At 33.6% G+C, this 17,708-nt stretch overlaps 1 protein-coding gene across 4 annotated transcripts in view; it reads left to right on the forward strand.

Annotated features, from left to right (window-relative positions):
* The window catches only part of AP3B1 (adaptor related protein complex 3 subunit beta 1), a 261,798-nt gene that overhangs the window by 171,143 nt on the left and 72,947 nt on the right, over positions 1–17,708 (forward strand). For all 4 annotated transcript variants that reach the window (XR_003234954.2, XR_011997056.1, XM_025998266.2 and 1 more), the window contains exon 21: positions 6,310–6,382. Coding sequence is in view for 2 of the 4 variants with exons in the window: in XM_025998266.2 (XP_025854051.2) it covers positions 6,310–6,382 (73 nt within the window). In the remaining 2 variants the exon portion in view is untranslated. The remainder of the gene's footprint in view (positions 1–6,309; positions 6,383–17,708) is intronic.

Here is a 17,708-nt window from a genome sequence, read left to right on the forward strand (position 1 = left end):
CTGTGTCTCTGCCTCTCTCTCTCTCTCTCTCTCTGTGACCATCATAAATAAATAAAAAAAAAAAAATTTAAAAAAAAAAAACATCTCTAAATCCCTAGAACCCCTCTAACTTTTCTTTCTAAACTTAAACCAAATTCTTAGACTTCTTAAGAGCTACTGATTTCTCAAAACCTGATATAGCCAGAAGGAGACTTGTTCTACTGTTTGGTACTAGTACCCAGATCTGTAGCCCCAGAATTATCTTTGACTTTTCCTATATCCTACATGTTTACACAGTTGCCAAGTCTTAGAGATTCTTTGTATTATATCTCATATCTGTTTCTTCTTTTCCTCCTACCACCGTACTAAATCAGCTCTTCATGACCTCACTCTTAGACCATTGCCATTGGTCATCCTTCGATTCCCCAAGGCAGTTTTTCTAAATGGTTACCAGGTTAATGTTAAAGTTACCCATAATGATGCCCCATTATTATCTTAGTTCAGTAAAAACTCTGCAGGCACACATGGCCAAACCTATCTCTCTGTTCTCAATTTCCTTAGTGGTCCCTGTGTTCTAATCCCAGTGGATATTTGTAAATATCCATACATATCCAACTACATATTTTTAGTTCTCTTAACGTGTTGTGTGCTTTCTCATTTCTATGCCTCTGTTTTTCCTTCTGTACCATTTCTCTTATTACAGAAAATAAAAGCTGGGGAAAAACTGGCTCAATCAGAGAGTGGTCCCTCCACTTCTCCTAGTTGAGAATGACTGCATGGAATGAAAAATGTTACTGATGAGAAGACATTACTCATGTGAATGGTGTAGAGATAGTCAAAAGACTGAGAACCACTGTTGTTTATGTTCTTGAAGTATGTGTCATTCAACACTATGCCCCAGCATATCCATAAAACATAAAACTATATATTATAGTCATACATTTTGGCCTCAGATTTGTTTGTGTTAATGATTGGAGAAGATGTCCTCATCTTAGAGAAGATATTGTCAGTAATGACCAAAGAAAATTATCGTGTTTTCAGTGACAATTATTTAGATGGGCAAGCATATTTTTATTGGTAGGTGTTCTTTTCTAAAATATGCTAGTTAGAAAAATATTTTAAGTCTAACCCTTCTTATGAAATAGTTCTTTTACCCCAAATTATACCTATAACAAAATTACTTTTAATAGATCCATATTTTAATTGCTTTCCCATACTTTTTACAATGTAAAAGGAACTTTTTTTTAACACAAAAGAATGAAAAGCAAAATTAATAATGTAGACCACATTGTATCAGGAAGAGATTCACATTTATATCACTTTATCCTATTTTTTACTGATATAATTAAGTTATATTCTGCTTGTAGTTAAAATTATGTGTTGAACAGATGGTCACAGGTTTATTTAAAATGTTTTTTAAAAAGTTACCAGACTTTTGAATTGTTTTAATTGAATCTGGGCTTTGATGTTTTTAAAACTAGGCAGTGTATTAGCATGTTCCTACATATAATACTTATTTCTACTATCACCTTGTTAGTTCATTCTTCATGCCTTAACTGTGATTCACTAGTTCTGATGGTATTTTTTTTTTTTTTTAAGATTTTTATTTATTCATGAAAGACAGAGAGAAAGAGAGAGAAAGACAGAGACACAGGCAAAGGGAGATGCAGGACTGAATCCTGGGACTCCAAGGCCCTACCCCGAACCAAAGGCAGAGGCTCAATGGCTGAGCCACTCAGGTGTCCCAGTTCTGATTATATCTTGTGTCTGTGCACCAGCTGCTGAAGATTTAAATAATCATTGATTTAAATAAATATTTTTAAAAGATTTTATTTATTTATTCATGAGAATACACAGAGAGGAGAGAGAGGCAGAGAAACAGGCAGAGGGAGAAGGAGGCTTCATGCAGGAAGCCCGATGTGGGACTTGATCCAGGGTCTCTAGGATCACGCCCTGGGCTGAGGGCAGCACTAAACCGCTGCCCAATAATAAAAATTTTAAACCATGATTATAATTTATTGTGCATAACTCTGTGCATTTTCTTTGTAAATATTAGCAACATTTTAATTATATATAAGCTCTGTATAAAATATAATCTGTCAGTAGAAATAAATATATATAACATCCTTGCGCTTAACATTTCATGTTAAGAGCATTTCCTATATGAATCAAAAGATTAATATATGTACTAGCTGTGAAGGAAAGCAGTACTATCTATATATACATAGCAGTGTTTGAGATGCTATCAGTAATCTTTATCACAGGTTACATGGATCTCATAAAATTTTACTAATCCGTTTGGGGGGGATTAAATCTCTTAAGTGCACCATAGACTAGTCACTGTTACTGTGACTAGAGTCTATTTAGATATTAGTAAATGTTAAGATATGGCTTAGTAAAAGATCTGCCATGTTAAAGATTATTGGGTATGAAATAAAATTGGCAGGTACTGTGAACAGATCATGAATAAGAGTGAAAGAAACTATTTTCCAATTGGTGTCCTACCCCACTTGAGAAATAGAAAACAAATTTTACTTGTGTTTGTACAAGTACTTATGTATGTTGCAATTACATATCTTCTGTGCATATGGTAGAATATTGGTTTTAGACTCAGTTCAAAACCTTGCCTTTTTTTAAATCTATGTCGTTCCCAATTTACTTTATATTTTAAGTACTCCAGAACAGAAATACCATTTCACCTGAGTTGATCTGTAAATCAAAGTGAATGCCATTAAGAAGCTTTCTTATTGAAGTAGGTGTAATCTAATAGGGAAGAGTTGTTTAACAGTTTAGACTACTTCTGATTTGTAAAGAAGTCTCAATTTACTGACAGCATACTTTTGTTTTAAAGCTCATTGGGAGTGTGAGCCTCAGATTTTTAAAATCAGATTTGTTAGATGACTTGAAGGCAAGAGAGTCATTTTCCTTGGTTGGTCATTCTAATTGAAAATATTTTATGTAAATATCTTGCCCTGTGAGGCTAAAAATTAGCCTTGAATTTTTGTTGATTTCAAAGTACAATATGAGTTTGACAAAAGTTTACAAACCACTTATCCTATTTTATCATTTTCAATTTCAGTCTTTACAATAATTTCCCCTTAGGAAGCATATTTGGTGCTTGTTGTTTCATATCTTTTTTCTACTTTTTTTTTTAATCAGCATAAAATGAACATGCATAATACATAAAATAATCTTTACAGATATATTATTACATATTTTATTTGTATTATTTGGAGTTTAATAAGTAGTTCCAGGATCTTTTTTAATTACCTGAAATGAATTATATTAAATAGAAATCAATTTCTTAACCGGTAACTTTGTGATTTATTTTGAAAATGTTGATGTGTTGAGGTGTATAATCGAACACCATAGAAACAAAATGGAGATTTGAGGGTGATGAATTGATCACTAGGTATTTTTGTAGTGAGATTTTAGGATCAGTTGCTGTTGTCCTTATAAAAGTCTAATACAGCCACTCAGCTGTTAAAAACCTAATCCTCTATTTAAACAAATATACAAAAACAGATTGTCTATCTTTCTGCCTGACCTCCTCTCAAGTACTAACACAACGGAAGCAGCGGGTGATCTGTCAGTGTGTTTGGTTTGTCAGTGATGGTTTTGTATAAATATTGGGAGGGTAAGAAATAAAATTCACACAGTAAAATATGATTTCATCTGCCTTTTCTCTGCAGCTCCATGGCTCGTGCTGCGGTGTGAAATTCTCATTTTACACACTTTGCAGGCGGAGCACATGAATTATGCATTGAGCAAGAAAAATCTCCTGCCTCAAGTCCTATATGCATTTACCCAGGTTCTGTCTCTATTACCAAGATGAATTGCAAATGGAGAAATGTTTGATGGAATAGGGCTCTTAACTTCTTTGTTTAGAATTCAGATTTTTATTTTTATAGGAGATCCTTTAAGTATGAAAATGTTTTGAACTTACTATGAATTTTTTAAATGAAAAATGAAATATAATATAAGAGAGGAATGCCAAACACATCACGAAGCTTTTTATAGCCTTGATTTGGAATGCAAGGCTTTTTCAATTCAGTAGAAATGACCGTTATCTATTGCTAATGTTGTATTTCAGTCACCGGTTATTTGCTCTTCTCAGAAAGTCAATGAAATTCTGTCCTTTTGAGAGCCTTTTTTCTTTCTGTTTTAGACTTCTAATAAGAGATTATGTCAATTTCACATGCAGCTCTGTCCTATGTTGTATGTGACCTGATGTGTATTTAATAGATATTGTTACACACTCTTAGCTGTTGAAGTAGAAAATAAGATATAGACTTGTTTCCAGCTTTAACTTTATCTTGATTTGATACGTTTCTAATTTTTCAGGTGGGAAGGTTACAGTTCCATAAAGACAGTCATGCACCATCGTAACTTATTAGGAAGCTATACCCATTGTGCTCAGCATAGTATTTTGATAAGTCACATGGTGTTAAGCTCTTTTTGTTATGGTCTTTCTTCACAGGAATGATATTCTAGTTGAGACGGCATTTTCATTCTGAACCTGTTTTTATTTCATTCCAAATTCAAAATTAACATTTTTTCCCCAGTCCTAGAAATCATTATTCATTTTAGGTGTTGAAAGAGGAGCAAATATTGTTTGCTTTGTTTTTAACTAATGAGTGAAAATTAAAATCCACCTAGATAGTTTGAAGTTTTCAGTGGCAGAAACAATTATTCTCATGAAGAAAATCAATGCTGATGTATTTAGTTAGTATTGTAATGTGTATTATTGTATGATACTTGAAAATAATTTGTTTTGAGTTTTGGCATAAGGGAAAAAAATAGCAGAACTTAAGATCATTTTAAAATGTTACCTAACATGTAATTGATGTATCCATGTATTTTCACCATTTTAAGAACTCTAACATGGTGTAGACTTTAAATGATGGTAATCAACCATCATTTGCTTTGGTGATACCTTTCTGTGGTTAGAGGAAAACTTCAGAAATACTTATAATGATTTGTATAGATAAGCTGTAAATTCCTTTATCAGATTCTAAGTTATCTGAAGGCAGGAACTATGTGTTAGCTGTGTTACTTCCTTTGCTTAGTGCAGAATCTGATACATGTTAAAAAGTCTTTACATGTTTGTTGGATGAATGAATGATTGAGTAAATGAACAAAAACATTTTAGCAAAAACTTAAGTTTGACCTTTAATTTGAGATTTAGTATAAAAAGTATACTTTATAAAGGTAAGTAGCTTTGGTCCAAATATTTAGCGTCCTAATCTTTGTTGACCTTTTTTTATAATGCTACTCATTACTGAACTTAATTTGTTCTTTAAAAAAAAAAAAAAACTGCTATATACATATTTTTTTCTTTATTTATATGTCACTTCTCTTCTCAATCTCTGACCAAACTGTGAATACCTCAGGCTTAGGGGTACTGTTTTCTAGTTCATGATTATCCACATTTCAAAAATATAGTAGATTGAATAAGCAAATCTGAGGTAGAGAAAATCCTAAATATGTGCAGATATGTTTTAAAATACTTGTTCTCCCCAAAAGAAAACAATAAAGTAAATGAATACTTTTCATGTAAGAGTGAGAGTCTGAAAATGTCATTTGTAGATTTTAATGAATACTTTTGGGCTGAAGGAGTCTGATGGAACCCACTGTTGAAATATAAAGTACCTACTACAATGCCTGTCACAAACTACATCTCAGAAAAGCCTTTCTATCACAAGCCTCTTGAGAATTTCAGAGCTAAGCTTATATTGGTTGAGCACTTCCTTTTCTTAATTAAATCAACTTGTTTAAAAATTATTTTCAAGATGTTTGTACACTTTCTACCAAAGGGCCATTTTATGTTATTTTACATTTTTAGCAAAAGTTGTCAGATCACAAAATATTTATTATTAGATTTTCTTCTAATGGACCTTTATAATCTTTAAATAAAATATTTAAAAATAACAGTTTTAATGGTGAAGAAATACTGTATATTACCTAAAATGAAAATTTTGATTAAAAAATACAGTCCAGGGCAGCCTGGGTGGCTCAGCAGTTTAGCGACGCCTTCAGCCCAGGGCATGATCCTGGAGACCCGGGATTGAGTCCCATGTCAGGCTCCCTGCATGGAGCCTGCTTCTCCCTCTGCCTGTGTCTCTGCTTCTGTCTCTCTCTCTCTGTGTCTTTCATGAGTAAATAAATTAAAAAAATATATATATATAGTCCATATAACCATACAGAGAGCTTAACTTGATTTTTTTTTTGGAAGGCTAAGTGGAGCAAATAAATGTTCTGAAACATTAAGAATTACTTCATTGATTTTTTAATAGAATATGCAATAAATTAAATATTTCTTATCTATAGGAGAAAGAAGAAAAAAAACCAAAGCAAGATAGAAATCTTACCAAAGATGTTTCACTTCTAGACCTGGATGATTGTAAGTGTTGAAATTTAAATTTTTTCTTCTCTTTTTAGTAGTAGTTTTTTTGTTTTTATGTTTTGTAAGAGAGAGCATGGACCTTCAGGCACCTGGGAGGGGTGGGAGGGGAGGGGCCAAAGTAGAGGCAGTCTTAAGCAGACTCCACACCCAGCACAGAGCCCCACATGGGGCTCAATCTCATAACCTTGAGATCATGACCTAAGCCAAAATCAAGAATCAGACACTTAACCTACTTAATCACACAGGTGCCCCAGTACTAGTAGTTTTTATTTGTATAGTACCTTTTATTTACATGTCTCAAAATATATCTTCTATTATGAAAGGTTTATAGATGAAAAAGGCAAGAAAGTTCTAGAAATTAGTTCTTTTAGTATCTTTTCTTTCATCTAGTCAAGTTATCAGTTTTGCATCAAACGAATAAATACAACTGGTCAAATAAAAGTACACCAAATTCAATTTAAGATCTTTTGCTTTAATAATTTATACTTGTTTTAGTAGATAATTATCCATATCTCACAGCTTCTGTATTGTTAATTGTTGATTGAGGATTGAAACATCTATCTTAAGGAGGTGGGGAATTAGAGAGTAATTGGAAATGTACAGAACACAACTGTGTTCTACTTGCCACACTTTTGGTAGGGACAGAAATGAGTGCAAAGCTTTTGGATGCTAATGTGGCTATATTTATCAGTATTTTAACTACAAAAAATCTTTGTCCTAACAGATCCACTTAAAAGAACTTATATTCTTACACATATACTTATCCAAGTGTACAAAGGTATATTCATCATTTCCTTTTAGGTACTTTTGCATTGTGAAAAAGTTAGTGGAGCTAACTTTATGGGGAGGTAGATTTTGGGCAGAAAAAAGAGTAACAAGTAAAATATCATGAATATTAGACTACTGTCATTTTGCAATATAAATTTTCCATACTAGAGGTAAGTTACATTTTTAGATTGTCTCATTCTGTCATAAATACAACTGTTCTATTGTTTATCTGACCAATTTTCAGTTGTCATGACAAATTCTTAATACAGAGAAATTACAAAGAAATACATAGCAAAAAGAAATTAAACATAAAGTTGGACCCTGTGAACAATTGCACACCAACAAAATAGGAAACCTAGAAGAAATGGATTCCAAGAAACACAAAACCCTCTAAGACTGAATCATGAAGAAATTGAAAATCTGAATAGACTGATTACAAGTAATGAAATTGAATCAGTAGTTTAAAACCCCCCAAAAATGAAAGTCCGGGACCAGACAGCTTCACAGGTAAATTCTACCAAACATTTCAACAAGTACCTATCCTTGGTACCTATCCTTCTCAAATTACTAGAAAAAATTGAAAAGGAAGGAATGCCACCAAATTTACTTTAAAGGCCAGCATTACCTCTATACCAAAATCAGAGGCCCCTTTATAGGCTAGTATCCATAATGCACATAAATTCAGAAATCCTCAACAAAATATTACCAGACTCAATTCAATAATAGATTAAAAGGATCATCCTCCATGATCAGGTGTACTTCATTCCAGGGATGCAAGGATGGTTCTACATCTGCAGTCAATCCACATGATACACATTAACAAAAAGGATAAAAATTATATGATCATCTCAGTAGATGCAGAAGAAGCATTTGACAGAATTCAGCATCCATTTATGAGTAAAAACTCACTGCTAACATAATACTCAACTTTAAAAAGCTTCAAGCTTTTCCTCTAGGATCAGGAACAAAACAAGGATGCTCACTCTTGCCACTTTTATTCTTCATAGTATTGGAAGCCACAGCAGTCAGGCAAGAAAAAGAAATAGAAGTCATCCAGATTTGAAAGGAAAAGTTAAATTCTTTAAAAGTTAAAGATGATAGGATATTATATATAGAAAAAAGACTCCACCAAAAAACTATTATACCTATTATACCTATACTAAATGAATTGAGTAAAATCACTGGATATGAAATTAACATACAGAAATTCATTGCATTTCTCTACACTAATAGTGGTCTATCAGGAAGAGAAATTAAGAAAGCAATCTCATTTATAATTGTACCAAAAATAATGAAATACCTAGGAATAAATATAACCCAGGAATTGAAAGCCCAGTACTCTGAAAACTATAAGACATTGGTGGAAGCAATTGAAAACAACTTAAGTAAGTGAAAATATATACTATGCTCATGGGTAGGAAGAATTTATATTGTCAAAATGTCCATATTACCACAACTAACATACAGTCAGTAAACTCCATATCAAAATACCAATGACATTTTTCACAGAACTAGAACAAAGATTCCTAAACTTTTTGTAGAACCACTAAAGAATCCAAAGAGCCAAAGCAATCTTGAAAAAGAACAAAGCTGATGCCCCCTGACAGATAAATGGATAAAGAAGAATTGGTGTGTGTGTGTGTACATGTACAAGAAACACAAAACCCTCTAAGACTGAATCATGAAGAAGTTGAAAATCTGAATAGAATGATTACATTATAATTATTACACTGTACACACACACACCCCATGGAATATTATTCAGCTATATAAAAGAATGAAATTTTGCCAGTTGCAACAACATGGATGGAACTAAAGGGTATTATGCTAAGAGAAATAAGTGAGAGAAAGGCAAATACTGTATGGTTTCACCCATATGTGGAATTTAAGAAACAAAACAGATGAACATAAGGGAGAAGAAAGAAAAATGAAATAAGATAAAAACAGAGAAGGAGGCAAATCATAAGAGACTTTTAAGTCTAGGGAACAAATTGAGGGTTGCTGGAAGGGGGTTGGGGTGAGGTAATTGGCATTAAGGAGGGCACTTGATACAATAAGCACTGGGTGTTCTATGCAACTGAGAAATTATTAAATTCTACCTCTGAAACTAGTAATACACTATATGTTAACTAAATTGAACTTAAATAAAAAGTTAAAAAAATAAAAATAAAGCTTTGAGGTACTATACTCCCTGATTTCAAACTATACTACAAAGTTATAATAATCAAAACAGTGTGATACTGGTTCAAAAGCAGACACATAGATCAGAACAAAATACAGAGCCCAGAAATAAACCCACGCAAATATGGCCAATTAATTTAAGACAAAGGAGGCATGAATGTACATTATTAAAAAGACAGTCTCTTTAATAAAAGGTTTTGAGAGTACTGGACAGCTACATGCTGAAGAATGAAACTGGACCACTATCTTATACCATTTACAGAGTAAATTCAAAATGGATTTAAGACTTGAATGTATGACCTGCAACCATAAAACTTGTAGAAGAAAACATAGGAAGTAAACCTTTTGACACCAGTCTTAGTTGTTGTTTTTTTTTAATATTTATTTATTTATTCATGAGAATACAGAGAGAGAGAGAGGCAGAGACACAGGCAGAAGGAGAAGCAGGCTCCATGCAGGGAGCCCGATATGGGACTCCATCCTGGGACTCCAGGATCACACCCTGAGCTGAAGGCAAATGCTCACCACTGAGCCACCCGGGCATCCCCAGTCTTAGTTTATTTGAACCAGTCTCCTCAGACAAGGGTAACAAAAGCTAAAGTTGACAAATGAGTTTACATTAAACAAAAAAAGCCTTTGTACAGAAACCATCAATCAAATGAAAAGACACCCATGAACAGAAGATATTTGCAAAACCTGCATCCAGTGAGGGGTTAACAACTTACCCAACTTAATGTTAAAAGAAACAAACAACCTGATTGGAGCATCTGGGTGGTTCAGTCGGTTAAACCTCCAACTCTTGATTTCACCTCAGGTCATGCATGATCTCATGAGTCATGAAACTGAGCCCTGAGTCAGGCTACATGCTTAGCAGCGGTTCTGCTTGAAGATTCTCTCCCTTTGCCTTTCCCCCTACTCACGTGCACGCTTTCCCTTTCTCTCTAAAATAAATAAATCTTAAAAAAAAAAAAAAAAACCTGATTAAAAAGTGGGCAGAGGAGTTGTATAGACATTATTCCAAAGAAGGCATACAGATGGCCAACAAACACATGAAAGGGTGTTCATCATCACTTACTAAAAGCAAATCAAAACTACAATGAGGTATCAACCTCATACATGTCAGAATGGCTAGAATCAAAACTCAAGAAGCAAGTATTGGTGAGGATGTGGAGAAAAAAGAACCCACATGCACTCTTGGTAGGAATATAAATCTTTACAGCCACTCTGGAAAATAGTGTGGAGTTTCCTCAAAAAGTTAAAAATGGAACTACCCTATGATCCAGCAATCACACTACTGTGTGTTTTACCCAAATAACACAAAAACACTAATTCAAAGAGATACACACAGGTATACCCTATTTTATAGCAGCATTATTTACAGTAATCAAGATAAGATATGGAAGCAGCTTAAGTGTTCATTGATTGATGAATGGATAAAGAAGATGTAATATGTGTTTACATGTGCGTGCGCGCACACATACACACACACACAGGAATGTTAACCATAAAGAAGAATGAAATTTTGCCATTTGCAACAACATAGATGGAGCTGGAGAGTATAATGCTAAGTGAAATAAGTCAGTCAGAGAAAGACAAATGCCTTATGATTTCACTCATATGTAGAATTTTAAAAACAAAACAAGCTAGCAGTGAGGAAAAAAGAAACAAATCAATAAACAGACTCTCAACTACAGAGAACAAATTGGTGGTTACCAGAGGGGAGATGGATGGGAGGATAGGTGGAATAGGTGTTAGGGATTAAGGAGTACACTTGTCATGAGCACTGAATGATTAAAATAAAAACTTAAAAAAAATAAAAAAAAAATCATTGCTTCAAGCAAACCAAACAAACCCACAATGAGATATTACCTCACACTTGTCAGATTAGCTATTAGTAAAAACACAAAAAAAACACAAATATTAATGAGGAAGTAGAGAGAAGGGAACGCTCATACACTATTGGTGGAAAAGTAAATTGGTACAACCACTATGGAAAACAGTAGGGAAGTTCCTCAAAAAAATTAAAAATAGAAATACCATACGATCTAGCAATCCTGCTTCTGGGTATCTGTCCAAAGATATATGCACCTCTATGTTCACTGCAGCAGCATTTGCATTCACCAAGGTATGGAAGCAACTGTCCACTGATAGATAAATTGATACAGAGGATATGATGTGATATACAGACTTAGAAATATTACTCAGCCATAAAAAAAAAAATGAAGTCTTGCCATTTGCAACAACATGGATGGACCTAGGGGTTGTTATGCTAAGTGAAATAAATGAGAGAAAGAAAAATACTGTGTGATTTCACTTATATGTGGAATCTGAAAAGCAAAAATAAATGAACTAACAATATAGAAACAGACTCAGATACAGAAGTCAGTAACCAGAATAGGGAGGGTCTGAGGGGCGGTTGAAATTGGTAAAGGGGTTTAAGAGGTACAAACTTAGAGTTATAAATAAGGCTTGGGAATATTAAGGTACAACATAAGGCATATAGTCAATAATAAAGTTATAACAACTTTGTATGGTGGCAGATGATAACTAGAGTTATTGTGGGATCATTCTGTAATGTATAAACATATCAAGTCACTATAATATATGCCTGAATAAAATTATAAAGTTTGAGCCAAATTTGTATCATTTTTCACTATTGGCAAAGATTTTACAGGTTTACATAATTTTTAACCTATTGGCAAAGATTTTAAAGCAATAGCCAGTGTTGCTAAGGTTTGGAGACAGGCATCCTACACATGTTTTTGATAGGAATAAAAATAGGTGCAGTTTTTAGAGTCATTTTAGCAATATTTGCCAAAACTTAAATTGCACACACTCTTTGATGTAGCAGTTCTTTTTTAGGAATTTATCCTACAGACAAAATAGGAAAATCAGATTTTACTTTCTTTTTTTAAGACCTCTCATTTTAATGGCTTAATTTTACAGTTAAAGTCCATATTCCTAAGTTTCTAAGACATTTAGGTGATCTGACTCCTGCCTGCTTCTTATCCATGGTGCTCTTTTGCATTTCCTAAATATACCAATCTCATTCCTGTCAAGAGCCTTTGTACTGCTGTTACCCAAGAACACTTCTTCAGATTTTCTTAGGGCTTCTTATCTTTCAAATACCAGCTCAAAAGTTGTCTTCTTTTACACATCTTCACTGATCAGTCTTGATTGTTTTCACAGCATTTTTCACTATCTGAAATTACCATAAATATTTGTAGTACTAGCTTATTGTCTGTCTCACCAAATTACGATGCAAGTTCCATGAGAATAAGATGCTTGTCTGTTTTACTGCTATTCCTAGTACTTAGAATGCACATGGCAGGTAACGACTTCAAGCTCAATTACAAAGCTGTAATCTAGACAGCATGGTACTGGCACAAAAATAGGTACATAGATCAGTGGAACAGAATAGAGAACCCAGAAATGGGCCCTCAACTCTATGGTCAACTAATCTTTGACAAGGCAGGAAAAAATAACCAATGGAAAAAAGACAGTGTCTTCAACAAATGGTATTGGGAAAAGTGGACAGCCACATGCAAAATGAAGCTGGACCATTTCCTCACACCATATACAAAAATAAATTCAAAATGTATGGAAGACCTAAATGTGAGACAGAAATCCTTCAAAATCCTAGAGGAGACAGGCAGCAACCTTCACGACCTTAACCCCAGCAACTTCTTACTAGACCTGTCCCCAAAGGTAAGGTAAACAAAGGCAAAAATGAACTATTGGGGTTCAAATGAACTATTTTCAAATGAACTATATTCAAATGAACTATTGGGGAACTACTTCATCAAGATAGAAAGCTTTTGCACAGCAAAAGAAACAGTCAACCAAAAGACAGTCGACAGAATGGGAGAAAATATTTGCAAATGACATATCAGATGAAGAGCTAGTTAATCCACAATCTCTAAAGAACTTGTCAAACTCAACACCCAAAGAACAAACAATCCAATCAAGAAATGGGCAGAAGACATGAAAAAATTCTTCACGTCGCTGGGCATCAGGGAAGTAGAAATCAAAACCACAATGAGATACCCTCCCCACACCAGTCAGAATGGCTAAAAATAACAAGTCAAGAAATGACAGATGTTGGCGGGGATGCAGAGAAAGAGGAACTCTCGTATATTGTTAGTGGGAATGCAAGCAGGTAGCCACTCGGAAGAACAGTATGGAGCCTCTTTAAAAAGTTGAAAATAGAGCTACCGTACAACTCTGCAATTGCACTATTGGGTATTTATCCCAAGGGTATAAATGTAGTGAATCAAAGGGGCACCTGCACCCCAATGTTTATAGCAGCAATGTTCACAATAGCCAGACTATGGAAAGAGCCCAGATGTCCATAGACAGGTAAATGGATAAAGAAAAGATGGTGTGTATGTGTACACACACACACTCAATGGAATACTACTCAGCCATCTAAAAGAATGAAGTCTTGGTATTTGCAACACATGGGTAGATATACTAAGTGAAATAATCAGAGAAATACAACTATATGATCTCGCTCATATGTGGAATTTAAGAAACAACAGAATCATAGAGGAAGAGGGAAAAATAACAAAATCAGAGAGGGAAACAAATCAAAAGAGACTTGATTCTAGGAAACAAACTAGAGGGTTGCTGGAGGGGAGAAAAGGGGGGAGCTGGGGTAACTGGATGATGGGCATTAAGGAGGGCATGTGATGTAATGATCATTGGGTGTTACATAAAACTGATGCATCACTAACCTCTACCTCTGAAACCAATAATATATGTTAATTAATTGAATTTAAATTTAAAAATAAAAATAATAAAATGTAAGTTTTGAGAACTGAAACGTAAGATTTTTTTTAATTGCAAGGAAATTTCATCCTGACAAATTTTAACTTAGCATAGGATATATTTCTGTTTGCTTTTAATACCTGATAACTATTTCTTTAAAAATCTTTTATTTTGTCATTTGTCAGAAATGACACTTGAAGCCTCTCTTTTTAAGATGTCAGTTCAGCAAATATTTGTGGATTGTCTGCTAAGTGTAAGAGTACTTTGCTAGATATCCTTTTTTGTTTGTTGGAACAGATAAATAGAATTTAGTCATCTCTTCTAGAGACTAATATCTAGTTCAGGGCACAGATACCTGAACAAAAAAGGCACAAAATATGAATCAATGAAGAGGGAAACAAAAGCCAATTAAAAAGCTACAGAGACCCTTTTGGAAGAACTGTGATTTGAGCTCAGACATAAAGATAAGCAGAGTGTTAGGGGAGAAAAGCTTTGTTGACAATGGTTCTTAAGATGCTGGCATCATTTATGCTGCTTATTAGTCTATAGTAGTTCTCCATTGTCCATGATAAATAGTTTGTTGATCAGAAACTAAAAGTCACTCTTCAGTAATAGCTTGAGTTCTCAGCTGTGAGAATTAGATTAATTTTGAAGGAGGGTCAAAAACATTTCTTAAGTTTTATCTGAGAGACACATTATAATCCACAGAGGTTTTGCATTTCATATACTAGGAAAACTGTAAGTACTAAATTTATCTGTCTTCTTTCAGAAAACATTTATTGGATGCTTGTTATTATATAGGTAATCTGCTGCATGCTGGAGATTTTAATTGTATACAACATTGCCCCTACCCAAGGAACTCTGTTTCTCCCATTACAGTTTGAGAGTTCCTGGGATATTTTATATTTCTGAAAATGAAGATATCTTTTAGTACTCCATACCATGTGATCTTGACAGGATGATCATAAAGCAACAATCATACCCTGTGTTCTTTTATAAGAAATATAAACCTATGTAATTATACTATTGTACAACTAACTCTTAAAAATTTTTATCAGCCACCAGTAATCATGCTTCAGATATCATAAACCTTATGGTCTATGATATCATATTGTTGAATAAATTGTAATAGAGGCAGTGGAATGGAGTGACTGAGGAAACAATGGAGCTGGAGTGTCTGAGTTTGAATCCCAGTTCTTTTAATTACCAGCAGGGTAATGTTGGACAAGTTACTTAAGCTTACTGTGCTCTTGGGATAATAGTAATACTTCTTAGGCTTATAAATGGATTAAATGAGTTGATAAATGTAAAAGTGCTTAAAATTCTGCTGGGCATGTGATAAGCATTATATAACGATGTTACCTATGATGGAGATGATGATAATATTGGAGCAACAAGCAATTACATTTAACAATTTAAAAAGCTTCATATTAAACCAGTATATATTAAAACTTTTATGTATTCCTAAGTTTGATGCAAAACTTTGATCAGAAGAATAATTGTATAGTTATCTTATAATTAAATATATTGTTGACCCTTGAACAATGTGGAGGTTAAGGGACACTAACATCCACATACCACTTTTGAATCTTCAAAGATTTTTTTTTTGAATCTCCAAAGATTTAACTGCTAATAGTTCACTGTTGACTAGAAGCCTTACTAATAACACAGTCAGTTTACACATATTTTGTATGTTATTGGTATTATATATCATGTTCTTAGAATAAAGAAAAACAAGTGTTACTAAGAAAATCATAAGAAAGAGGAAATACATTTTTAGCATTATACTGTGTCAAAAAAAAATGTGTAAGTGGACCCTCACAGTTTAAACCTGTGTTCCTCAAGAGTCAACTGTACTTCAGTGAAGAAAAAAGTGTTTTTGCAGAAAGTTTTAAAAATAAAAAGAAAATGGATTTGTAATCCAAATATCCTGGGTTTACCATCTGACATGCCATTTCAGATCTTTTCATATGCAAATCCCCTCTGCCCCAAAATGTGATCATACTGGAATACTTTTATCATTTATTTATCATTTACATTCCTTTCCCTGCCATAGATACTCTTTAACAATTTCATTTTTAATGACTGCATAGTTATCCTTTATATTGTTGTAATAAATTTTGTTTAACAGGTTTACTATTGTTGGAAATTTAACCTGTTTCCTTTTTTTGTCTTCGTAATCAGTGAAGCAGTACACATCATCATAAGTATGTTACTACATTATCTCCCTTACTGTTTTCTTAATATAAATCCCCAGGAGTAGAGTTGTGAGGGACAAACGCTTTGAAGAATTCTCTTGTCTAAAATTGCCCTTCCCACTGAGGGGGGCACTTGATGGGATGAGCACTGGGTGTTATGCTATACGTTAGCAAATTGAACTCCAATAAAAATAAAATAAAATATAAAATATAAAATAAAATAAAATAAATAATAAAATAAAATTGCCCTTCCCAAAGCTTGTACCACCTTACACAGTATTGGTATGAGAGTACTGATTCCTTATACCCTTACTGATGCTGATTTTCTACTTAAAAGTTGCCTTTGCCATTTTGAGGGGTAGAAATGATACCTGGTTTTAATTTGTATGCCAGGTTATTTTTATTTTTTATTTTTTTAACTAAGAAGATCATTTTCTTACACATTAATTAAATACGTAAGCATAGTCAACTCATCTCAGAATCCAGTTTAGGATTAACTTTCAGTGCAAGTTTTCATCTTGTCAAACCTGTAAGCATATATTTAGTCATTTCTTTAATACCAAAGCCTCTGTCTTCTTAAATGATACTAAAAGCTTGTCTTTTTCTTTTAAGTGAAACTTTAGTATGAGATTTCGGCTTGTCTTTTGATGTCCTTTTCCACTCTGTCTTTAGGACAAGCCATATTCAAAATCAGAGGCTATTTCTTACTCATTTTTTTCCCTTACATGCGCATTTAATATTTTGGATGGATCGATCGAAGGACAAACAACTGAACAAACATTTAGAACCTACCAGAAAAGTGACCTTTGGAAAGCCATGTAAAGGCACATATTTTGATTCAAGATAGGAGAACTAGTTCTGGTCCCACAGTGATTCTTCCATTCACTTGTTTTATGACCTTTGCAAGGCATAATCTCCCTATGACTCTGTTTACAAATGTCTTTAAATGTTTTTTCTACCCTCTCAACTATTTTTATCTTTAGTCCTTTTTATGTCATGCGTAAATTATTGAACATTCTTCCTCACTGCCAGCCTGACTGTTCCCTTTCAGTTTGTTCATTGTACTAATATCCAGCAGTACATATATCATTCCTCTTTTTGGTAGTTTTTAACAGCTCCCTTTGGTGTACAGGATAAATATAACCCTCTTAGCTTTCCATGTTCCCACCTCTCAGCCTTTGTTCATAGTATTTTCTCACCTACTGATTCACTAGCTTCTTCCTTTCCTTTTATTTAAACCCTTTTCTTAACTAAAAACTGGGTTTCATTTCCTCCTATTCATGAAGCCTTCTCTTACCACCATATATCCCCATTGGTCTTCCCTCTCTCTGTCCCGAACTCCCTGTGACACTTGCTAAATGTACATTGATTTTCTTTTTTTTTTTTAATTTTTTTAAAATTATTTA

This window comes from Vulpes vulpes, chromosome 14 (assembly GCF_048418805.1).
Source record: "Vulpes vulpes isolate BD-2025 chromosome 14, VulVul3, whole genome shotgun sequence".
In the NCBI taxonomy this organism is placed as follows: Eukaryota; Metazoa; Chordata; class Mammalia; order Carnivora; family Canidae; genus Vulpes; species Vulpes vulpes.